The following is a 24036-nucleotide window of genomic DNA, read 5'->3' on the forward strand; positions in this document are numbered from 1 at the left end:
TGCACCACACAGGGAGATGTCTCAAACTCGCGGACAGTGCTACCGTGCATGTTGTGCCGGCAGGCCTTCCACGTTCTGAAATCGTATATTGGACTCGACTATACCTGGACAAACCTCGGGCCGGGCTGGGCTTCATAAAAGCCCGACGGTCAAACCTGAAGCCCGAGCCCGGCTCGGCCCGAAACCTCAAAAATAGGCTATTTAAGCATTAAAATAATTATTTTCGGAATAAATAAATGATTTTTATACCTATTTTTCCTAAAAAATACCCATTTTTGTCATTTCGGGCTTTTTTGGGCTTGGGACTGGAAACTGAGGTCCGAGCCCGGCCCGGGACGTCGGGCTTCGGGCCGGGCCGCCCATGCCAGGTATAGACTCGACATACTCTGATTCTGTGCGCTAAGGTAATGGGCCGATTGAACCAGGCCGAATTATGTGCCCATCTACTCTACCCAGTTCCCCTCGCTCTTCCCCTCCTCCCTCAACCCACTCGTCCACTCGCCACCGCCCACAGCCCCACGTCCGACGCCGCACGCCTCCGCCCGCTAGTCCTCCATCCCGCAGGCGAGGGTTTCGCGCTCCGGCGAACATAGAAGCTACCATTCTCCTCCGCCGCGCTGAGTCCTCGATCCTACCCCCTAGAATAGTGAGCACCAGTGCACCACTACCGGAATATCTGATACTTCGTCGGTTTCTCAGTGAAAACTCCGAGCAGCTGCGCTGCGTTGCCTCTCCCTCCGGTTCTCCCCCCAAATCCTACTCTTCCTCAGCACCGCACTACTAGGCACCCGGTCTTTCTTCTTCGCTCCTTTCGCTCTCAGGAATTTAATGGTATTCCTCTTCGTGCTTGACAAACTGGGCGCTGCGGCTGCGGTCAATTACGAAGGGTATCTGGTGGCCTGCCGCCCCCATGATCGCCTCCTCCTCAGCGCAATCATGGCTTAAGGTGTTCTGCTTCCGACTCTTCGCTTGTTAACTTACCGAAACTGAATCCCTTCATTGCCTGAAGTGAGGTCGCTTCATTTCAGGGTGGCTGCGAGAATCGTCTAGCTAGGGCGATCTCGTTAGAGTTCCGGAGGGGCCGCTCTAAAGTTGGGACCTGTTCTAGAATGAGGTATTGTTTTGAAGAGATTTTGGTATTCTGTTTCTCCCATCTTTTATGCTAATTTATGTCCGCTCATGACTTGCGAGCAGCGATTAGTGACGGGGAGATTAACTGAATTCATTTGGGCTACAGGTTTAGAAATTCTCTTGGTTCTAGGCTCTTCCGGTGGTGTTCTCGTGAGAATCACACGTCCGTGAAGAAATTGTTGGAGGTGGAGGGGACGTCGGAGAGATCAAAGCTCCTGAATAATGCACGTGATTTGTCTATTTCATCTATTTACAGAGTGTATCCACTATACTAGTATGCTTCTATAGTTCCATTTTGATAGTTTCCATTAGAAATGAAATTTGTTTCTGTTTCCAAAGTTCTCTAACTATATCATGTTTCCAAATCTGGGTGTATGGCAACCCTGTTCACTACGTTAAGCATAGAGACTTGCAAATGATGCTGCGTGTAGCTTTGATTATCACAATTGGTTCTCTTTTGTGCTAGGAAGATGTTATTTTTTCTACTCTTATTTTCTGGATTGAGTGCTTGGAATATGTTACTAGAGATCAAATCTATACCTACGAATAAAAAAGTTGTTTGTCATTCAGATGTTATGTTATGATATATCAACATTGTGGTTTTCCTAAGTTTAAATGGTGCCTTGTATTTTTCATTTGTGCAATTGCTTCCTGATGCTGCTTTTCACTAGTTATTTACAAAACTGTTTTCAGTCATTGTTTTACTTTCTACAACATTTAGGGGAGTAAAAAGAGCTTCTTACTTCATTTTTACTTTCCATTAATAGTGAAGATACTCTGAATTAGTATGATTGCAGGTGTCTGTTTTGATGGGTTATAGTAATGCAAAGTACTTCAGTGAGCAAGAAAGAGTCCGCAGAGAATCAGAGTTGATCAGTGTCTTAAAAGAAATTGACTTCGCAGAAATTTCTGTGAAGTTCCCATGCATAAAAATTGGTGATTCATCACCGATTGAACTGTATGATGTTTCTGCTCGCATGGAGTGCAAAGATATCACGCTTTCTGAAAACATCACAAATTTCATGGTAGAATCTGGTGGAAATTTGGAGACAAATCGTGAACTTGCTGACAAGCACCATCCATTACGTCCACCCCTCACATATGCAAGTGATCTGTCTGTCAGTGAAGAGAGTTTGGTCATCTCTTCGCATATTTCTCATGAACTGGCAGTTGATGGGGAGGTTTGTCCTGAGTCATTAGCTGACGCTACAACTCCTGATTGTAATGACCTGGACAAAAGTGTTAGATGTTTGCCTGGAGAACTGGCAGTTGATAGGGAAGCTTGTCCAGAGTCATTAGCTGATGCTACATCTCCTGAGGGTAATATCTTGGACCAAAGTATAAGGTCTTTGCCTGGAACAACTAGCAGGCAATATCGTCAGCTAGAAGACGGTGGTTTCCATACGGTACCAGCAGTAGCACCACTTTATTTTGTGTTGTCTTTTGATTTTCATAAAAAATCTTCACATGTTACTTCTTTCTCTTTGTAGATTCACAAATTGTTGCAGCATTTTCCCCGGACCTATGCAGATCTACAAAACCCTCAGGGTTTAATAGAAGATGGGCAGTACATCATGTTCTTTGGAACTGTAAAATCTTCCAGGTAACCCAATATTTACAAATACGAGTCTGTTGACATGTTTTTGCTGCAGGCTATAGTATCTCACCTAGTCTTTCCATACACATAAAAGACTGCCATGTAGCGTACATCGTTTTGTGATTTGGCTTCACAGTATCTGATACAATGCCCCTCGGATATTGTAGAACATTCATTAGTGGTTACTGATTATGTCTTTTTGTTATCCAAGAACTGAGCAGCAGTACCATGGTGTGTAGCATTTTATGTCTTGGATGTATCCATTTGTAATTATAGATAACATAGTTAAATTACGTGATAGAGCCTATGAGCCATTTTTCGCCAACCATTGGCTACGCAAAAAATTGGCTAAGGATTCCTTGGCCCATAGTCGTCCAAAGTTTTGCAAAGTTTGTGTAGGGAAGTGTGGGGTGGTGGACAAGATTCCATTGGCAACCAACCAAGTAAAAGCCAAAGTAGCATAGGCTGCCAAAATTTGGTAGGGCAGATTTGGTCAAGAACCAAGCACACCCTTGGACTTTTGCTGCATTAGGCATTATGGTATCCCATTTGGTTATCCTTCTTACATATTTTGTTGTTTGGCTACTTTTGGTATAATCCTCAGAAAAGGAGCTTAAAAATAGTGTCTTGGCTAACATGAAACAAAGAGATGCTCCCTCTTTTTTTCAATACATGGCGTATCAGGTTCCGTTAAGACAAGGCGTTGATAAAGACTTCATTATTATGTGATCTATACGATACGAACCCACAGTTATTAGTAAGTACTTTTAAATTTGAATCCAGTGAAATAAATTCCATTTCATAAAAAACACATATTAGTAAAGTAACTCTTGATCAAAGCCTTGTCTTAACGAAACCTAATACGCCATGTATTGAGAAAATGAGGAGTATCTGGTTGTGTGGTATGTGTTGGATGTTTATTTCAGTGTACTCTGGGAGTTAGTTAGATTATAATCTTATTAATAAACATGGCACTAGCTTCTCCACAACTATATTTGCACAGTGGTTATAAAGTTCAGCACAATACAATTTAGAAACTGGTCCTTACAAATTTAGGTTAAGACCGAAAATCGCCATAATTTCTGAAGACTGTATGATGGGTTTGTAAAAAATAAAAGGGACAAAAAACATTTTAAGACGCTTTCCTAATTTTTGATAGGGACTATTACCCCTCCTTGGACCATTTGGGCACAACCTGACAACCTTGCCAACACAAGTTAATATTTCAACTATTCACGCTGCTAACTCCGGAGTATTATCTTATTCCTTTCCTTGGAATTAGTCTAATAGTTTCTTTCAGTATCACTTATTCAAATAATTTGCGAGCAAGCCTAATCGTGTTGCTGCTATAGGCCACACTTTGTTAAAAATGTCCCCTATGGCCTTGTTCTTGCTGAGGTGGCAGTGTCCAGTTCCCGCAACATGGAACTAGCTTTTCCTCAACTGTATTACCGTACTTCTGGAAGGGATTAAATGATGAATTGGTGTGGGTGTTGTGTGCAAGAAGCAAACTCCATGCTTAGTATGTGGGTCAAATGGACGGGATATAAAGAAGAATTAAGTTGTAGATATTGCAATTCAATTAGGTAGCCCAGAGCTGAAAGAATAACATTTCATTTTATCTGAAATTCCCGCTGCTTCCGTATATTAGCATATCTTTGGTTACTTATGTTATATGCTGATTTAATTGGTTGTAGAATTTCTTTTGTGGCCATCATTTTTCCCCCACAGAGAAAGAAGTTCATTGTTGTTGATTTTATCCCATGATTTCTTGTAACTTTTTTTTTGTGTCAGGGGAATAAAGCTTAAGAGTACTTTAGGTCTCTTTGAGGTTGTTGTTGCTTGTTCAGTAATTGAAACCGAGTCAGGCTCTTCAGCTGTGAGTTCTAACTCTGGAGCAGAGAAAAAGAAGATGATTCATTTGCACCTCAAGCAGTTTTACAGAGGCATGCGGTTCTCTTCTCAGCGTTTTCTTCAGCGTGTATCATCAAAATACAGTGAGGGGGATCTTGTTTATGTCAGTGGTAAGGTTGGTGAACTAAACTATTTCTCTCTGTTACAAGTTACTTGATGATCCTTTCTGCTGGTGCTTCCTTAACCATAATTCATGTTTGCATTTTGCAGCAGCATCTTTTTTCTTCTTTTGATTTTTCGTTGGGGTAATTCTATGGCATAGAATGACTGTAACCATAGAAAGTTAGGAACACACTTGTTCTTTGCATAAGTACACCTCTAAGAATGTTGTAAAGTATCTCTGTTGTGCAGATGTCGTCTCTTGTTTGTGTGAGGGGCCAAGGTTAATGGCCTGTATATGATTTATACCTTTGCACTAATTCTTTGTGTGCAGATCAAGAAGGCACTTGCTAGTGACCATTATGATATAAAGGAGTTCACTATTGATATGCTTGAAGAAGAGGAGCAACAAAGTACCCTGCTTGACAAGAAACCATATCCTATATATCCATCAAAAGCAGGAGTAGACGCAAGTTCGCTGAGACGGTCCATCTCTAGGTTAGTGCAATCTTATGTGCCTTTTGATTTCTAAATGATTGTTGGGTTCTAAGTAATGTTCCTCTTAGTCCACATTTAGTGTGATTATATTCTTCATCAACTGTATGCGAAACTATGATTCTGTATCGCCATAGTATGGTTCGGTCAAATTTGTAAATCAACTAAAATGAGATATGAAATAGTGTGATGAAATAATGATCATGTTCTTGATAAGTTGTTTCTTGATTAAACTGAAAGTAGCTAAATATATTCAGGTGAACTTACATTATATTGATACTTTACGGGATGACTGCAAAACATTAGTGAACCACCTTTACATTGTGCAATATGCACGTAGTTACACACAGTACCTTCTGGCTTCTGGCTATATAAGAGTCTCAATTGTGCAGGGCCTTGAAGTTGCTGACTCCAGACATTGATTCTATTCCTCCTGAGGTTCTTGTTGAATTCAACTTGGCAAATCTCTTTGATGTAAGCAGCATTATCACTAGTTATACTTCACCTAATAAAGTTACTTTTATTGCACTCTAGCTACAATGCGAACCTTGTGGAACTTTGCTGCTTATATATTGTAGTCTATAGGAAAGGATGAAATGATTAAATCTGGGTTAAATGGACGGCACCGTGGAAGTGGAGGTGTGACCAGGGCTGGGAGCCCTGGGCTGAGGATCTAACTTGTTAAGACATGTACCGGACCTTTAGCAATTATCCTCTATAAATAGGAACACCACTCGGATTAGACTTCTAGGATTCAGAATCCTGGAACAGCTCCCTGGGCGTCCTCCTCCTGTGCTTCTGGGCGCTGTCCATGACGCTCGTAGTGTATACCGTGCATAACAGCCCCTCTTTCTAATCTCTAGTTTTTGGGCATTTAGAAGAGTAAGCAACTTCTAGATTCCAATGTATGACTGATAATATAGCTGCATTTTTTATCTGTCCAGATTTTCTATATTCCATGCCTCGTGATAATGCTCGTGGTCCTAAATGCTGTTCTCATTCCTCAATGCCATCTTTGGTTGATTGTAGGCTTACATGGGAATCCACAAACCTAAGAGTCGAGATGAAGCTGATTTTGCTCGGCGAAGGCTTATATTTGATGATTTCTTTTATCTCCAGGTATCATTATATATATCCAGATATAAAATTAGAAGTAGGAAATCTTTTTGCTGAGATTAATTCCCTTTTTTGCTAGATCACTTTCCCTTTCAGCACTTCTTTTTTGTATCAAACTTCAAGGTCTAATCAAGATTTTGATTCAGTTTTGGTGTGTATGCAAGATCCCTTTACACCTGTATAGAAAATTCAGTATTATTTTGTATCCTTGCTCAGTTAGTAACTTGCGGGAGGAAGCTTAGTATTATGTTGATCTGAAAATTCATGAATGTTGATATTTCTCTGGATTCTAAAGTGGAATGTTCTGTCACATTTCTTATAGTTCATTATTATTCTTCAGCATATCTTGTTTTTTGTAACCATGCAGAATTGCAAATGAACATGTGACTAACAACAAAATTTGTCATTGTTTCAGTTAGCAAGACTGTTTCAAATGCTTGAAGCAGTTGGTACCCGGGTTGAGAAGGAAGAATTGTTATCTAAATGCAAAATTAATGAGTTAAATGCTATTGGTGTTGATGGGTGGTCTCCTCTTGCAAAGAAATTGTTGAAGGCTCTTCCGTATTCACTTACTCCTAGTCAATTAAATGCTGTTAAAGAGATTATATGGGATCTCAGAAGACCAGTTCCTATGAACAGGCTCTTGCAAGTAATTATTTCCATTCTTTGTTTTTTCCAGTACACTTGGAACTCCATCCGTTTGAAAATATGGGGTGTATTTTATCTTGTGCATAGACGAAGAGAACGTAGTGTTTAAACTACTCCTATATAATACAAAGTAAAGCTGGACATGTATTAGGGGTATAGAGGTAGAACTTTACATTGGATCAAGAAATAAACCTTGGATATGTGAACAAAAAGTACACCCTATAATTCAAACAGAGGTAGCAGTGAGTTGATTGATGCTCCTATATACTCAACTCTAATAAATCAACTCTAATAAATCATTTCAGTGCAACAAGCTAATAAGTCATCGCTGTTTGAATGAGTAGACTGCAGCTCTGGCCCCTGCTGCCCACTGCGTGCGGCGCCAGTGCAGGCTGCCCCATGGCCGTGTTGAGCTGCCACAACAAACTTGCCAACTCCCAGGTAGAGGATCGCAGGTATTGGAGTAACTGAATTAGATTTGATCACAGCAGTGGAGGAAAGCAGGAATTTGAGGCCTGGCTGCTTGGGCTCATCACTCACAGACATCGTTGCACTGGAAGCTCTCTGGTAGATGCAGGGAGCATCTTAGACAAACGGCCCATATTATGAATCAGTATTCTAAAATAATTATCCTTGGGGAGGATTGGGAAAGGGGGGGGGGGGGGGGGCATGGCGTCACTCCGCCTCTGGATGCACGGATATACAGAAAGACCTCTGGATGAATAGGATAACCTCCATGTTTAAAATTCCAAATTTAACTCTACAGAACATCTGTACTATTTATTTATTCAGAAGTTCTCTGTTTTGTCAGTTCAGGGATCTCTTAATTGTTTTCTATACACCATCTATAAACATGTTATTCAAATATATTGAAGTTTATATATGATATTGCTATAAGTTGCTTTTCTTGTTACAGGGGGATGTTGGTTGTGGCAAAACTGTAGTTGCATACCTTGCATGTATGGAGGTTATCAACTCAGGATTTCAGGTATTGACACTCTTCAGATTTGACATCCTTCTGTTGCTTACATATATCAAAGATTTATCTATGATATCCAGCTTGCTGAGGCACATTAGATGCTTGAGTCACATGGGATCTGACAAAAGAAAGATTATACTCCTCCTTCCGTTGCTTTCCTTATTCAGGAGACATTAGTCTGATTTTTTTGCCTTATAAATTCTTTCTAGGCTGCTTTCATGGTTCCAACTGAGATACTTGCTGTTCAGCATTATGAACACCTATCTTCATTGCTGGACAAGTTTGACAAAGATGAATGCAAACCAAATATTGCATTACTAACTGGTTCAACTTCCACGAGGGAGTCGAAGATAATTCGAAATGCAAGCTATTTTCCCTAGTCCCAACAGCTTTTCATGTTTTGATATTCATTCATATATTTATGTGTTATTCCTATTCCTGACAGGGTCTCAAGACTGGAGAAATAGCGATGGTCATCGGAACACACACCTTAATAGCTGACAAAACTGATTTTTCAGCCTTACGTATCTCGGTTATAGATGAACAGCAACGCTTTGGTGTTATTCAAAGAGGAAGGTTTAATAGTAAGGTAATTTTCTGAGCATTTGCTATTCATGCCGAATGTTAACCGTACACACACTTTCTGGGGTGTTACTCTATTCCTGTACCTGCATGCAACTCGTGGACTTTGTTGGTGGACTGGGAAGGAAACACACTTGTTACGAAGTAGGCTTTTGGGGATATTCATGTTGTTCTTCCATGCCTTGTTTCGTGGCGAACAATATAAAAACCATGGAAAGTATGATCTGCACTCTCCTATGAAGTTTGCTCATGTTTCTCATTCTTCTGCATGCACTAACTAGCATGTTAGTGCAGCATTTATGCTTCCATTTTTTTGTGGGAACAATTTAAGGTGAGCCCGCAGCTTTCCTGGTGTGATCCAAGTGTTTCATATTGCTGATATGCGGCACAATTTATTATTACAACTATTATTGCCTTTTTTGTATTATGTCAAATTATACCAGATTATGAATCACATATCAAGTACTGATATGGGGCTAGTCCTCCCCTTTGGATCTGTCCCAGAACTTAGTTATGTTAAGAGCTCCCTAGTCTGTGCAAATACCACAATCATTGCCCATTGGAAAAAGGAACAACAGTTTGGGCTGGAAATCATCTGTTTACTTTTTTGTATATCATATGGTCAATTTTCTTGTCTACACATTTTTTTATTTGAATCACTACTTTGTTGTGGTCGTGTGCCTTGTGAAAGTGCACTTGTCCAAAGAAAATTTGCTGATTACCACCTCCATTCAAAAATAGACGTCATAACAGAACATGTGCAGTCAGCTTTCTAAGATTTTTATCACTAAACATTACTGTTGTCACGTGACAATTATATTAGTAGACCTGTCATCAAAACTACCTGCATATAATTATATTTAATATGTTTTTGTGAACATAAAATTTAGAACTATAATGGTCAAATGTGTTTAGAGTCGTGGATACCGTGTTGATGTCCAGAGCAATAAGAGAGCAGAGCTAGTTGTCACATTTAATATCAATTTTCATTGCTTGATTTGACCTTTGTATTTTTAATTTTTGTTTCATAAGATTGGCATTTACTAGTTGTAAGCGAAACTGTGGTAATTGTTACAGCTGTATACTTCATCCACAAAACCGGGTGATGAAAATACAAGTCCAAATGAGGCTTCTGATTCTGAAACATTTATGGCTCCACATGTTCTTGCTATGTCGGCTACCCCAATTCCGAGAACACTGGCCCTAGCTCTATACGGGGATATGTCTCTTACTCAGGTACATGCATTAAGCTTTGAAAGTAATTTCCTTTTGGTAAACACAAAGGGTCACTATAAATAAACACATTACATGACTAACTCTAGAATAATTCAAGTAAGCGGAATATCAGGTAAAAACCACCCTTTAGGTGCTAGCTGTGCAAACTCCATAGAAACCATGTTTTAGAAGTTCTAAAAAAAACCCTAAAAATAGCATTTGTTGGAGGCATGATGTTCTATTTATGTGCACAATTTCAAGTCCAAACTCAATTGTATTTTGAAGGAATTGAAAAAGAGAAGTATACAAATGAATAGCGCCAAACACTGAAGAATGACTATGCATGCTTACTTTGTTTTTCTCTTATTATGCTAAACGCAATTGAGTTTGGACTTGAAATTTCACATACTCCCTCTGTCCGGAAATAAGTGACGTGGATTGTTTAAGAATCTATACAAATCCACGTCACTTATTTTGGGACGGAGGGAGTATATATAGAACATAATTGTCCAACATATCCTTCCTTGTGGGCGAAATTTCGAAACTTCCACATATAATGGTTTTCACGGATCTTTTACCGTAAAGGTTGTTTTCACCTGATATGCCTCTATGCAAGTATATTATACTCCCTCTGTTCCTTAATCTAAGAAGTCATAGCTTTTTCCGAAGTCAAACTTCTACAAGTTTGACCAAGTTTATAGAAAAATCTACCATCTATAACTCGAAATGAGTTTTATTAGGTCTATCATGATATATTCACAGTGTACTTAGTAGACATTGTAGCGTCAGTATATTTTTCTATAAACTCGGTCAAACATTTGACTTAGGACAAAGCTAGAACTGCTTACATTTAGGAATGGAGGGAGTAGGTCTTAACAATTGGTAATCCACTCTGTCCTCATCTTGGTTGTTTGCACTTCTATATCTCCTTTTATAAAATGTTTCCAAATATTTAAAGTTGAAACCCAACTCTTTTACAGATTACAGACTTGCCTCCAGGAAGGCAACCCATAGAAACTCTTGCTCTTGAAGGAAATGATGCTGGCTTCGAAACTGTCTTCCAGGTGATGATGACATAACTTACTGTATATTTTTGCTGTTAGATTTAGAGTTATTGTTGTATTTCGTATTTTTGTTTCCATCTAGATTTAGTGTGCTCCGTTTTCTCTTATATATTTTGCTGGTCTTGTGTCTTCCAGATGATGAGGGATGAGCTTATCAATGGGGGAAAAGTCTACCTTGTTTATCCTATCATAGAAGAATCAGAGCACCTACCCCATCTTCATGCTGCTAAAGCCGATTTTGATTCTATAAAGCAGAAGTTTGAAGGTTATACCTGTGGGCTGTTGCATGGCCGGATGAGGGGCGATGAGAAGGGTGAAGCTCTGGGCAGTTTTAGATCTGGGGAAACTCGTATTCTCCTTTCAACACAAGTTGTTGAGATCGGAGTCGATGTTCCTGATGCTTCTATGATGATCGTCATGAATGCTGAGAGATTTGGAATGTCTCAACTGCACCAGTTAAGAGGGCGGGTTGGCCGTGGCGGGAAGAAATCCAGATGTATATTCCTGTCCTCCACTCCAAGCACGCTGCCAAGGTTGAAGATGCTGGAAAAGTCATCCGATGGATTTCACCTGGCTAACGTAGACCTGCTGCTGCGCGGCCCTGGTAATCTACTTGGCAAGAAACAGTCAGGGCATCTTCCAGAATTTCCAATCGCTAGACTGGAGACTGATGGAAGTATTCTTCAAGAAGCCCATCTTGCTGCAGTGGTAAGTTCTCCCCCTCTCCCCCCAAACCTACTCCAAATTTCCTCCTGCAGAGTGCATTTGCTATTGATCAGACTCTTAACTTGTTTGCTACATATAAACTCGCAATGCAGAGAGTTCTGGGAAGAAGCAGCGACCTCGCATTGTTTCCACGGTTGAAAGTGGAGCTCAGCATGAGACAGCCTTTGTGCATTCTTGGAGATTGATACCATCCCCAGGATGGCTCAACTGATAACGCAATGCGAGTATGCGACCGTGACTGGTCATTCTGGAGGGCAAACCCGGCTTTGGCATGCAGTCCATCCTGGCTGGGTGGAGCAACGCTGCAAACCCTCGTCAAATGCTGTGTAACATTATGTAGTAAGGACATGGTTAATGACGAGATCAGTACTTTTAGGTGCTTTTAATGCCTTTCCTTTTAATTAATGAGTAGTTTTTCATTCTTTCACTCCCTCCCCTTTTTTTGCTCTCTAGTCCTGATGTACCCTCCGGCGTTTCAACTAGCCTCGAATAGAAAGAAAAAAAAACGTCAATTTGCAAAGCTTAGTAACCATGGCCAATCTTTTCGGACGTTGACCATTGACAGTCCGTAACCAGTGTTCTCAAGTCTCGCGCAAAAGGTGATGTCACTGACGTGTCGTCACTACCGGCCTGTGGCTACGGCGTGCATTAGCAGCGCACGAGGCATGCTCGACTTGTAGGTTGTAGATCGGCGCTGCGCGTTCAAGAGGTGCTTCCTCACGACCTCACCTCTCGCGCTTCCAACGCACCGCGCTCACCACGGCCTGCCACGCGGAAAACTTCCCACGTGGCGTCTTTTCGTTGGACAGGTGACTCAATTGCTGCCGTTTCTGGCTCGTTCTATTTCTGGACAAGTTACACCTCGACCCTTCATGTTTCATATATTTTCCAAACCAGACGCAGTAGCCGAATTCACACAAAACTTACACTACACAAGGTTGCAATACGAAATCACAAAACAATTACAGGGTCTCAGAAGCAAACGTAAAAATTGGAACCGGAAATATTAGCACGCACGCCCTCTTCCTTCCTCCCGTCGAGATCGTTCTCCCCCGTGCTCCTCTCCTCTACCACCGCGTGCTCCGTCCACACTACCCACTCCAGATCTCCAAACCCTAAGCCCCTACATGCCATTCTACTAACAGCCCCTCATGGCGCCACGTCTCCTCCTCCTCGCCCTCGTCGTCGCGGCCGTCGCCGTGCCGCCGGCGAGCGCGGCGGTGGCGAGCATCGACCTGGGCTCGGAGTGGCTCAAGGTCGCCGCCGTGCACCTCGCGCCGGGGCGCGCGCCCATCGCCGTCGCCATCAACGAGATGTCGAAGCGCAAGTCCCCCGCCCTCGCCGCGCTCGCGGACGGCAACCGCCTCGCCGGCGAGGAGGCCGCCGGCATCGCCGCGCGCCACCCGTCCAAGGTGTTCGCCCGCATGCGGGACCTCCTCGGGAAGCCCTTCCCGTACGTGCAGTCCCTCGCGCAGTCGCTCTTCCTCCCGTACGACTTCGTCCAGGACGCGCGCGGCGCCGCGGCGGTACGCGCGGACGACGGGCAGGTCTACTCCGTCGAGGAGATCGTCGCCATGGTGCTCCACTATGCCTCTGGGATCGCCGATGCGCACGTCGGGGCGCCTGTGCGGGACGCGGTGGTCGCCGTGCCGCCCTATTTTGGACAGGCCGAGCGCCGGTCCCTGACTCAGGCGGCGCAGCTCGCCGGATTCAACGTCCTAGCGCTCATCAACGAGCACGCTGGGGCCGCGCTGCAGTACGGGATCGACAAGGACTTCTCCAACGGCTCGCGGCATGTTATCTTTTACGACATGGGCTCAGGTAGCACCTACGCCGCGTTAGTGTACTACTCGTCTTACAACGCCAAGGAGTTCGGGAAGACAGTGTCCGTGAACCAGTTCCAGGTACAATTCTCCCCTCCAGGTCTCTTAGCTATTCAATTCTGCTTCTCTCATAGGCCTTCGTGGTAGATCTCTGAATTATTTCTGTTACTTCTGCTTTCGCATGCCTAACTGATATTAAATCCCCCAAAAATATGATTCTTTTTGTTGCTATCTGGAGGAGGTAGCTACATAATCTGCTGCTGACGCTTTTAGCTAATTCTCTGCAGGTTAAGGATGTCAGATGGAACTCCAAACTCGGAGGCATAGAAATGGAAATGCGTTTGGTAAATTATTTCGCGGATCAGTTTAATAAGCAGCTTGGTAATGGGGATGACATCCGTCAGTCTCCCAAGGCAATGGCTAAGCTGAAGAAGCAAGTTAAGCGAACCAAAGAAATTCTGAGTGCTAACACTGCAGCTCCGATCTCAGTTGAATCTCTATATAATGATATCGATTTCAGGTGCGTCCTTCCATACATGCATAACCTTAGGATTACCATTTATGTAACTCAATATACCCAACAGGTTAACATTGCCAGACTTGTCGTCCAATCTATGTGCTGTGTAGATTCAACTCTTAAAACATGAAACCTACGAACTATGATATAGGCTCCCTTCTGTTCGGCTTCCTCGATGGGCTTCCCTGAGAAGCTGCTCCCCCCCAGCTTCCTGGAGAAGCAGCCCTAAAATTTGTGCTAGGCTTCCAAATCAGTTTAGCTCGTCCTGGAAGCTGAAAAGAAGGGGGCCATAATAGGGGGCCATGGGCAAGGCAAAACATAGGGTACTTAACTGGTTTCGTATATCTCATACTGGTGCATCCACTTCTGTTACATATCCGTGATTATATGAAAATTGGAAGGTTATGATTCGCACCTGCTTCTTAGCTTCTAATTGCCGATATTTGCAGCAGTAGTTGTATTCCTTACCACATTGTTATGGAATGGTTGATCTTTTTCGCCAGCCCATGATGTGCGCTTTTCTTTATTTCCTTCTTGATGTGGAGTGAACTTGTAGTCTTAAATCATGACAAGGAAAATTTCCGAGGTTTCTACCTGTTGAGCTGATAGGTGCTATTTGTTACAGGAGCACCATAACACGTGAGAAATTTGAAGAGCTTTGTGAAGATTTATGGGAGCAGGCTCTAACTCCGATTAAAGAAGTTCTTGTGCAGTCAGGCATGAAAATTGATGATATCTATGCTGTAGAGCTGATAGGAGGAGCTACCCGGGTACCAAAATTGCAGGTGATTAAATTTAGCTTTTGTTTAAGACTTCAACTTAACTTTGCATTGCGGGACGTAATGGTATGAAGTACTGTTGAATTTTTTAATCTCTTGAACTTTGTCCTTTATGTTCCTATAAACTAAGCTGGTTATAAGCTGGGTGAGTGTACATGTGATGCACATGATTGCCTGCTTTTTTTCATCTCTCCTCACTACGAATATTTCATCACAAATTCAATCAAGTGTTCTGCACCTCTCATATTTGTTGTCGGCCTCAAGAGGCTTTGAAAACTGCCAGTCACATGTAGGACTTCATTTTCTTACGAAATAGAGTTATGCACCTTATCTGTTTGCATCATTTGTTGTTATTTGAATCCTGTGTTTGCATCATTTGTCCATTTGACTCATGGGGCACAGTCGTAATTCTCCTGTTACAGGCTAAGCTGCAGGAATTCCTGGGACGGAGTGAGCTGGATAAGCATCTTGATGCTGACGAAGCAATTGTTCTTGGTGCCTCGCTGCATGCTGCTAATTTGAGTGATGGGATTAAGCTAAACCGTAAATTGGGGATGATTGATGGTTCTCCTTACGGTTTTGTCTTTGAAATAAATGGACCAGATTATGTCAAAGATGAAAGTACTGATCAAGTACTGGTGCCGAGGATGAAAAAAATGCCAATAAAGGTGGTAAAAATTAGTCTTTTGTCTTCTACTTTGCAAAATTTGCTCTCAGATATGTCTAAACAAGCTTGTTATTCGTCTGTTATCTACAGTTGTACAGATCCGTCAAACATACCAAGGATTTTGATGTCTCTCTCAGCTATGACAAAGCTTCTGAACTACCTCCAGGTGTTTCATCACACAAGTTTGCGGAGTATTCCATATCAGGACTGGCAGATGCTAGTGAAAAGTAAGCCAGCATAATGCATTTTGTTGAACTTTCAAGCTTTCTCGTTGTCAACTGAACAGTCGGCATGACTATAGTTTTATGTAGACCGATATTTGTTGCGGATGCTCCATCTGTAAGGTAGCAATACATATGGTCATGTCAATCGAATTCATTTGAACTAAAAGAAGTTCTAGCACATTCTAAATTAAATAATTAATTGATATTAACTATGCTTATCCTAATGCCATGTATGCACCACGTGTTTTGTCTCAGTGCATAAATTAACCGTGTGTCTTTTCAATTAGGTATGGAAGCCGCAATTTATCTGCACCCATCAAAGCAAACCTACATTTCTCTTTGAGTAGAAGTGGAATTATTTCTCTTGATAGAGCAGAAGCAGTGATTGAGATAACTGAATGGGCTGAGATTCCAAAGAAGAACTTGACACTAGAGAGTAATGCCACCGATCAGACTTTATCTTCTGAATCAGGAACATCTGATAGTACGGCAGATAGTAAGGAGAATCCAAGTTCTGGAAGTGACGCAAATAATTTGAGCAATACCAACGATGAGGGTAATGTTCGAGATGCAATAACCGAGAAGGTGCTGAAGAAAAGAACGTTCAGGGTTCCACTGAAGGTAATCTATAATGATTGGTAATTTGATGCTAATATTGACATAACATCATTTAATTAATCTTTTTTTCTGGATTATAGGTTGTTGAAAAAACGGCTGGTGCTGGATCAATTCTTTCAAAGGAGTTATATTCTGAAGCAAAAAATAGGTTAGAAGTACTTGATAAGAAGGATGCTGAACGGAGGAGAACTGCTGAACTGAAAAATAACCTGGAGTCTTACATATACTCTATGAAGGAGAAGGTAACTTTCCTTCTAGTCCTTTAGTGAACATTGATGTGAGTGATTTCATGTACTTAGCTAATGGGTTTCAGAAAGTTGGGTGATTTCTCCATATAATATATATGAAAACTTTAACGGCGTGTCTTATTCTATTGAACATAAACTCTATACTGATCATTTTCGTATTCAATAAAATTAGGCAAATGCATATAAATTTAATAATGTAAAACAGTGCAAGTAACACGGTTTTTGCATATTATGTGCTACACGTAATTTATTTATTGACTGCTTAATTGCTGGTGTTCGATACATCTCAGTTGGAAGAGAACACAGATCTGTTGGCTGTCTCAACTGAACAGGAGAGGGAATCTTTTGCAGAGAAACTCAGTGAGGTCAGTTCTAAACTTCAAATAATTGATCTTGCTGTAGGTACCATTTGTCTAGGACATATGTCACATGCTGAAGTTATTGTTCACAATTGCAGGTGCAAGATTGGTTGTATATGGATGAAGAGGCTCAAGCAAACGAATTTCAAGAGCGCCTTGACCAGCTTAAGGCCATTGGCGATCCAATTCTTTTCAGGTAACTAATTTTTATCACTTCAGATCACATTGCTCAATGATTGACATTGTTTCTTTTCTTTATTATCCAGATTGAGCGAGTTAAAGGCCCGACCAGCAGCTTGTGGAAGTGCTCGATTGTATCTTACGGAGCTACAAAAGGTATTCACGCTGAATATCAAATGATGTTTTTTTCTAACTATAAGACATGATGTCATTGAATAGTTCATTTTGATATACGGACAAGAAGATTCACCCGTTTGCACTAAAACAATACTTGTACGGATCTGATGACAGAACATTTACTGATGTTTTTGAAATGTCACTGCTGGAGAAGCATAGTGCATGAATCCTTTTTTCTGGGAAAGGTCATTACTAGGTGAAGCATAGTGTAACAAAAACGTATGGCATGGTTCACCCCACCCATCATTGTGACAAAACTATATTTTCGCACCTAGAACAATCGCCCGCTGCCATTGTTTATGTTCATGGGTTCTTGAGGCTGTTATAGTGCTAAAAAAATAGAAGAGATCATGCCAAAATGCGCAATTCTTGGATCCTTTCTTTCTTATTTTGCAAATGCAAAATATATTTCCTGATAATTCTCAGATACTTTGTAAGCAGAAAAAACCCAAAGATTTGAAAATTCATCCATGAGCTAAACCTGCGCTTTTAATTCTATCTACATTATATAGCTACCAAGTTGTGAAATTTTGTACTAGATTGTTCTAGTTCATGGTTGCTGCATTACTGCACATTCTCATTTATAATTTCATGATCTTCTGCAGATTGTTAAGAACTGGGAGACAAACAAACCTTGGCTTCCAAAAAAGAGAGTAGATGAGGTAACCCAGTGGCTTAGTGAAGTTTGAATAATTCATTTTCTGACTACTAGTGATTATTTTATTGGTTATGTGATGCTATCTGGGCCTAGGTCGTAAGTGAAGCAGATAAAATAAGAACTTGGTTGGACGAGAAGGAAGCACTGCAAAAAAGGTAGGTCTTTTGAAAGACAACAATCTTAATCGAGTTCAAATTACCTTTCAAGTGGCCAACTCTGATTCCACGTATTGTATTGCAGTACGACTCTCTACAGCACACCTGCTTTCACATCTGAAGAAGTTTATCAGAAAGTGTTGGACTTACAAGATAAGGTAAGTATTTCATAGCAGTATCACGGAATACTAGGCTCAACTTTATATCAACTTCTCAACAACGGGAACTCAATTGATGCTGCAGGTCTCTAGTGTCAATAGAATTCCAAAACCAAAACCAAAGATTGAGAAGAAGCCTCCAACGGAAGAAGAGTCTGCTAACAAGGAGAAAACTGCCTCTTCAGAATCTACATCAAGTGAGTCTGAATCCACTGATACTTCATCAGAATCAGATGCCCCGGAGAAGACTGACGATTCGGAACCAGAAGCCCATGATGAGTTGTGATTATTAGAATCTAATTTTCAACACCCCTTAGGACTGGTTTGAGAGATACTCCATATACTCCGAGAAGACAGTTTGTCACCACTCACCACAGTTTTGTTTGGCTGCGAAAAGACGAGCTTGTGTAGGATTTCAAGGCGACTAAGATGCTGTACGGGCCAGAAGAACTTGATAGTCGCTGTATAGCAGTACTATGGAATGCCGTCAAGATATAGTGCCTCAAAAGATTTAGTTGTCAGAACTTTGTAGTTGCATTGTTGTAATGGACTAATTTATTTTCGATATGACAGATACTAGGGGTTTCACGTCAAGTATCAATGTATTATCTTTTTTCCCTAGTGTTTATCTCAAATTTTGGAGCTTGGTTGATCGATTGTGCGTACGTTTGTTCCTTTTCCGCTAAGCTGTAACCTCCCAAATGACGCTTAAAGCAGCAGCATTTGAATTGGCTGGTACGATGCAAATGCAGATGAAAACGGAGTATATTTCACGCTTAAAGCAGCAGCGTATGATATTAGCCGGCTGTGACATACTTCTTCAATGCGTATAATATGCGGGGTCACAATATCTGGTACATACACTAATGTATACATAAACATATGTAACTTGTCAGCAAGCCAGGTGCGGCGTGCATACTGCAGAGCGACTTGCTCTTCCTCTCGTCTTGCATAAAAGAAGGATCCCCAGGTAACCAAGTTGTCATTCACGCGGCTTGGTGCGAGAAGTAGGTGCAAAGAATCACCTCCTCTTCTTTCACTTTAACTTCTTTCCTGTCGAGGTAACCAAATTGTCATTTATCTTTTCTCAATTCTGTGGACTCGTTAGACCCAAAGCATGAAAAGACAAGCAGATCTCGGCTTTGCAATGATCTAATTGCGCAAGTCATGTGCATTTTACTGATACATGAGAAATTAATCCCCTTATTTTTCTTTTGCGCGTTACGTACTCAGATGTTAGCCATATTTTGTACTTCTGAGCATCTGTTTAAAAACATCATTGCAGTGTCTCAAGTCTACCTGAACAATCTTTTTTTAAGTCTAACTGAACAAAGAATGAATTGCTAAAAGTGTTCGGTGCTGTTTCATAATTTCTGCATTCCTAAATGACTAGGTAGTTCTTGCTTCCTTGCGGCGCCTGATCAAGTTCAAGGAAAACAGCATAGTGCATAAAGTCTAGAGCATGAGTGGTTATTAATGGTTGGTCACAGAGTCTGTCCTTAAACTCTACTCCTAGCACATTAGAAGCTTTAAGGGTCCCTTTGTTTAGGCTGAAGCTTCTGCTTCTTTAGCTTCTAGGGACTAAAAGCCAACAAGCTAAATATTTCGAGATTCAACTTTGGCCACTAGTTAGACAAATAATACGTAGGTCGTGTGTGACAATAAAATTATACCATAGAATTCGTAGTCGAAAAAAGTTTCCAATGGTAGTAGTTTTTATGCTACACAACCCACATATTATTGTCTAATTGTTGGAAAGTTAAACCTCGGAATGTGTACGCCCTCTAAAATTAGATGGAGGGAGTAATTGGTAGACCATTGAAGTTTTCCTATGTCTTCATTCTACTTACATGTGGGTGATTTTGATTCATGTGTCTGCTTTTGTCAAATAAATATCTTCACTCTACTCAGCAAAACCAATTTAGCATCCTGGCTACAAGCCTACAACAGAATGTCCCTTGAATCGGAAAAATGGTTTACCAATTGAGCCTGGCAAAGAATATACGATGTTGCAAGAAGCATACCATGGTGGGTAAATGTGGATTACATTTCCTGCTACAAGATCCACACTGTCACATATTTTGGGACTGAATATAATGGTTCTCTTAGTGCTGCTAACATCCATGTCACAATCTGTTGAGACTTGGCCTGTTATGGGAAACTGCAAGAAACACGAGTACGATGATAACACCACTGGAAAGATGCTGGGAAATAGCATTCGAGTATAGCATAAGGTTCATTTGTTAGAATTTCTCGCTGAGAAAAGGAAAAGGATTGGGGAGCAAAACTTTATTCACCTTACAAATGTTGAAAATGAGTTATGTATACCCTTACATTTTTGGCCATGTAGACCAGGCAAGGGGTTATGTAGTTGTGAAAAGACAAAACTGCCCTGATTTTGGTTTTTGCTTAAATTAAAAAAAGTGAGTCTTAACACAAATTAATTACTAACTATAATAATTTCGAGATAGATTTACGGGGCATGCGGAAAAAAGCACTACTATGTCTCTTTAAATTTTAAATAATATGTTTAAAAGGCTGAAACATATCCATTTTTTGGCATGTACACATGTTTAAATAAAGAGTTTCTGAAAGATGAAGCACTGACATTACTCTCTTCCTTGAACAAGCACAAGCAGACTGTTAGTTTTCCTTCCAAGGACCTTGACAAAATTTGGACAGTAACTCCCTTTGAATCACCTGGAAATAAGAAAAGGCACTACTTTATCAATATATGGATACACAGTGATGAGGATTATTATGAACATATAGAGGTAATACCAACTGCTACTACTTAGCAAGTCTATCATAACCATACAATTCGACAATAGCTAACTAAGGACCACCTAAATAATCTCGCCCTTCGTTATACTGCCTTGAGAACTCAGCGTGCCTATCCTTTTCCATCTGCATAATCTGTTGCATCCTTCCATAATAACCAGCTCTGTACAGAGAAATAAACAAATAAATAAGGAGACCATCCAGAGATATTCAAATCGCCATTTGAAAAAGAATTATCAGGATTACTATACCCAGTTGTTCTAACCGGGAGTTCAGTACCCTCCATGTTTGTTGCATTAAAAGCTTCTTGGAATAGGTCAGCCATAGTTTGCCCTTTCACATCTTTGTTCACCATAGTCAAGTTGTTTTGAACAGTATCCTATTACAGGATAGAAGTATCATGACAAATATTATAACTGAAGAATTACCACTAACAGTGCTGATGTTAACAACATACTTCCTCCTCGCTAGATGTTTCACCAATAACATGCTCCAAGGGCTCCTCGCTGCCAAGATTCCTCTGATCTATAACTGCTACTATTTTCTTCCCAGAAATAGGAACTTTTGGCTTTCGTTCCTTAGCTCTGGTGTGATGAAACTGCATTAAAATATTCAGAGAAAAAGCAAGTGTTGTTTAAGAACTCCAAATAATGGAACAGCACCAGAAAAGCAAAATACACACCGAAATTGGTGTTTTAACAGAAGAGCCACTCCTATCCTGTAGATCTTCAAGAAGTTCAGCAACTGAAATTTTTGCATCCTTGATTGGATGGGCAAAATCTGAGGGGAAACCTTCAACTTCTTCATCAATATTTTCCAGCTGCTCAGCCATCATAGTTTCTAAAGCTTTACTTAGTGGCATTCCTGACGAAACTTCTTGCTCCCCGATGTACGAGTTTTCCATCTTTACATTTGATGGAAAAGATTTGGATCCACGTATTGAGAATCTGAGCTTGTTTTCACATTTGCTCCCTGCATCAGTGGTGAAAAAGAGAACACATCATACAGGAAACCACCAGGAGAAGTTATGTAAGGAAATATTTAATTTTACATATCAGAGTCCTCATTTCTTTCATAAGAAAGATATAACAGGAGATGCAGCGATATACTTTTGCTTGTTCCAGAAGATAGGGATGTGGCACTAAGAGGATCTTTATGCACATGGGCTAGCTCATCAGCTTCTTCCAGAACTTCATTCCAGATGGCTGATTTATCATGTTCCACCATTCTGTTATCATTCTCTCTCTTTATCGAAGCAACACAAGCCAGTGATAGCCTTGTTGGTGCAAGAACATCCTGTCGATATACAATAGAAGACAAAGTCAACGCTCAGCAAGCAATTCATATGCTGCTACAGGTGGAAAGTTAAAATATTGACCAAAAATGTAAGAAAATGTCAGATACATTGGATAGCAACAGCTTACGAAAGAAGCGGAAGTTACATTTTGCACATCTAATAAAGTGGTTCAGTGTCCGCATCTAATAAAGCTTGAAACAGTTTTATTGGACATGAGCACATGAACGGCGACAAAGTTTATAAAATTTATGGGCCAAGCACACAAAAGACAGCCTATATAGCTCAGCATCAGCAGAGGTAGCACCTCGTCAGATATTGCATCCTCAACGGAATCAGAGGCATGATCAGAGTGTGTCAGAGACCGAGGTCGTGTGCTACGATCATCATCGAATCTTTCCATGTCAATGACGTCAGAAAGTCCCTGGATCAAACGCGCACATACATATTGTTAAGTATAGCTGGTGAAATTAGGTGAACACTATTGGACAAAAGAGACAAGTATGCACACAGCACAAAGGACTGAAGCAAAAGCTATAATCTATATCTTGCATGCTGAACAAGAAGAAGAAGAAGAAGAACATAATAGAACCACAGTTGGATGGAATAGGGTTGCAGTTTACCAGGCGGCAAACAAATCGGTAATTAACCACCTGGAGGAGACAGCACTCAGGCAATGGATCGACAGCAAAAATCAACTGATTTCCTCTTCATGTTTCAACTCTTCGCGTATAGTACATTTGAAATGCATGCAACTCAATCACTAATTTATTGCAGCCGCCTGAGCAACAAGCAAACAGTGCCAAATCATTAAGGCTTTGTTTGGATGTAGACATTGGGAGGCTTGGCATTTCATTGGCTCCAATGCCAATGCAACAAGATATTGAGATTGAATGTCAATATTTCTGTTTGGATGTTTAGATATTCTGAACCCAGATCTGATATTAGGGTTGAATGTCAAATTTTGTTTGGATGGTCAAAGTGATGAATTGAAGTTGTAGATTATTATGCTGTTCTGTACACATGCCAAATGTGTATACACGATAACTAACTATCAGTTAACACTTGTTACCTAACCTGATTCATATAGATAAATATAAAAAAAACTTCCAACATGCTTTGTTTTAAACTAAATGGATTAAAGTAGTGACTCGGCTACACTGAAGAGAGAGAACAGAAAGCCTTTACGACGATCGCTAAGAATGCGAAGACAAAGAAACACATGAAATACAGCTGTTTCGATTACCTCCGAATCCCCGATAAGCGATCATTATCTTGTGTCTGATTACTCTTCTTCTTGTTCCTCTTCTTCCATCGAGAGAGTACTACCTGACAACCGAGTTCAAACAGCAGCAGCAGTTCAGGGATGCGAGGGGAGGGTGAGGCCAGCCAGGAGGGAGGGCTACGGGAAGAGAGCGTACAGCTGGCGCCGGAGGAGTTGGAAGAGGCGGGAGGGCGCCGCTACTTGTGCAGGCCGCCGGGTCGCCGCTACCTGCGCCGGCCGCCGGGTTGCCGGGTCTGCAGCACAGAGAAAGGAGAGAGATGAGAGGAGAGCGAGGTCGTCGGGAGGGAGCGGCGGCGGGGCAGGAGAGGACTCGCTGGCACTGGAGGAGGAGGGAGGGAGGGAGGCGCCGCTACCTGGACCGGCGCCGCCGTTGGCTTGGAGGGAGGCAGTGAGGAGGGGAATAGAGAAAAGGGGAAAATCGCTTGGAGCGGGGGTCGAACCTGGGTCTTGTGTTTTGGGTCGAAGCGGTACTCTCAGTTGCGAATGACCAGGCCATTTTGCCAGACATCGAACGTCCGGATGCCACAGCCACCCGGGTATAAAATTT

General features: G+C 41.3%; 3 protein-coding genes across 7 annotated transcripts; 2 read left to right on the top strand and 1 right to left on the bottom strand.

Annotated features, from left to right (window-relative positions):
• The first annotated feature begins 460 nt into the window (after positions 1-460).
• LOC100841141 (ATP-dependent DNA helicase homolog RECG, chloroplastic) lies at positions 461-12002 on the top strand. Of its 2 annotated transcripts, XM_010237574.3 has the most exons (17): positions 461-946; positions 1029-1114; positions 1238-1355; positions 1929-2537; positions 2622-2734; positions 4523-4757; positions 5076-5239; positions 5629-5710; positions 6266-6355; positions 6768-7001; positions 7917-7988; positions 8189-8341; positions 8425-8568; positions 9639-9797; positions 10757-10840; positions 10976-11548; positions 11659-12002. In XM_010237574.3, the coding sequence occupies exons 1-17, from the start codon at positions 911-913 to the stop codon at positions 11749-11751; spliced, it is 3045 nt and encodes a 1014-aa protein (XP_010235876.1). In that variant the 5' UTR covers positions 461-910; the 3' UTR covers positions 11752-12002. The 2 variants fall into 2 exon arrangements, with proteins under 2 accessions (XP_010235876.1, XP_024317030.1); XM_024461262.1 differs by lacking the exons at positions 461-946; positions 1029-1114 and having other exon boundaries at positions 1245-1355; positions 1918-2537.
• A 594-nt stretch (positions 12003-12596) lies between these two features.
• Positions 12597-18750, top strand: LOC100830517 (heat shock 70 kDa protein 17). The gene is made up of 14 exons (XM_003570170.4): positions 12597-13470; positions 13677-13909; positions 14532-14691; positions 15108-15353; positions 15443-15579; positions 15864-16197; positions 16275-16436; positions 16733-16807; positions 16900-16997; positions 17068-17137; positions 17764-17820; positions 17910-17971; positions 18057-18129; positions 18215-18750. Exons 1-14 carry the CDS (start codon positions 12718-12720, stop codon positions 18413-18415), a joined length of 2661 nt encoding a protein of 886 aa, XP_003570218.1. The 5' UTR covers positions 12597-12717; the 3' UTR covers positions 18416-18750.
• Positions 18751-18897: 147 nt separating this feature from the next.
• LOC100841445 lies at positions 18898-23992 on the bottom strand. 4 transcript variants are annotated; one of them, XM_010237575.3, is made up of 13 exons: positions 23843-23991; positions 23626-23722; positions 23451-23533; positions 22828-22985; positions 22512-22628; positions 22020-22206; positions 21593-21882; positions 21368-21508; positions 21162-21289; positions 20976-21073; positions 20738-20829; positions 20154-20290; positions 18898-19182 (listed from the first exon to the last, which is right to left on the bottom strand). In XM_010237575.3, exons 5-13 carry the CDS (start codon positions 22605-22607, stop codon positions 19116-19118), a joined length of 1236 nt encoding a protein of 411 aa, XP_010235877.1. In that variant the 5' UTR covers positions 22608-22628; positions 22828-22985; positions 23451-23533; positions 23626-23722; positions 23843-23991; the 3' UTR covers positions 18898-19115. The 4 variants fall into 4 exon arrangements, with proteins under 4 accessions (XP_010235877.1, XP_010235878.1, XP_014756431.1 ...); XM_010237576.3 differs by lacking the exon at positions 22828-22985 and having other exon boundaries at positions 18898-19177; positions 23843-23992; XM_014900945.2 differs by lacking the exon at positions 22828-22985.
• Between the last annotated feature and the right edge of the window lie 44 nt (positions 23993-24036).

This window comes from Brachypodium distachyon, chromosome 3, assembly GCF_000005505.3.
Source record: "Brachypodium distachyon strain Bd21 chromosome 3, Brachypodium_distachyon_v3.0, whole genome shotgun sequence".
Lineage (NCBI taxonomy): Eukaryota > Viridiplantae > Streptophyta > Magnoliopsida > Poales > Poaceae > Brachypodium > Brachypodium distachyon.

What these genes read in the sequence shown, in the direction of transcription:
- LOC100830517 (XM_003570170.4), top strand. Translation starts at nt 12,718, where the DNA reads ATGGCGCCACGTCTCCTCCTCCTCGCCCTCGTCGTCGCGGCCGTCGCC. An exon ending in TATACTCTATGAAGGAGAAG is followed by an intron (nt 16,437 to 16,732) that starts GTAACTTTCCTT and finishes GATACATCTCAG; the next exon opens with TTGGAAGAGAACACAGATCT. An exon ending in AAGGAAGCACTGCAAAAAAG is followed by an intron (nt 17,972 to 18,056) that starts GTAGGTCTTTTG and finishes ATTGTATTGCAG; the next exon opens with TACGACTCTCTACAGCACAC.
- LOC100841445 (XM_014900945.2), bottom strand. Translation starts at nt 22,607, where the DNA reads ATGGAAAGATTCGATGATGATCGTAGCACACGACCTCGGTCTCTGACA. An exon ending in AGGATGCAATATCTGACGAG is followed by an intron (nt 22,207 to 22,511) that starts GTGCTACCTCTG and finishes GTATATCGACAG; the next exon opens with GATGTTCTTGCACCAACAAG. An exon ending in ATCCACATTTACCCACCATG is followed by an intron (nt 19,183 to 20,153) that starts GTATGCTTCTTG and finishes TTACCTCGACAG; the next exon opens with GAAAGAAGTTAAAGTGAAAG.
- LOC100841141 (XM_010237574.3), top strand. Translation starts at nt 911, where the DNA reads ATGATCGCCTCCTCCTCAGCGCAATCATGGCTTAAG. An exon ending in GGGACCTGTTCTAGAATGAG is followed by an intron (nt 1,115 to 1,237) that starts GTATTGTTTTGA and finishes TTTGGGCTACAG; the next exon opens with GTTTAGAAATTCTCTTGGTT. An exon ending in GGAACTGTAAAATCTTCCAG is followed by an intron (nt 2,735 to 4,522) that starts GTAACCCAATAT and finishes TTTTTGTGTCAG; the next exon opens with GGGAATAAAGCTTAAGAGTA.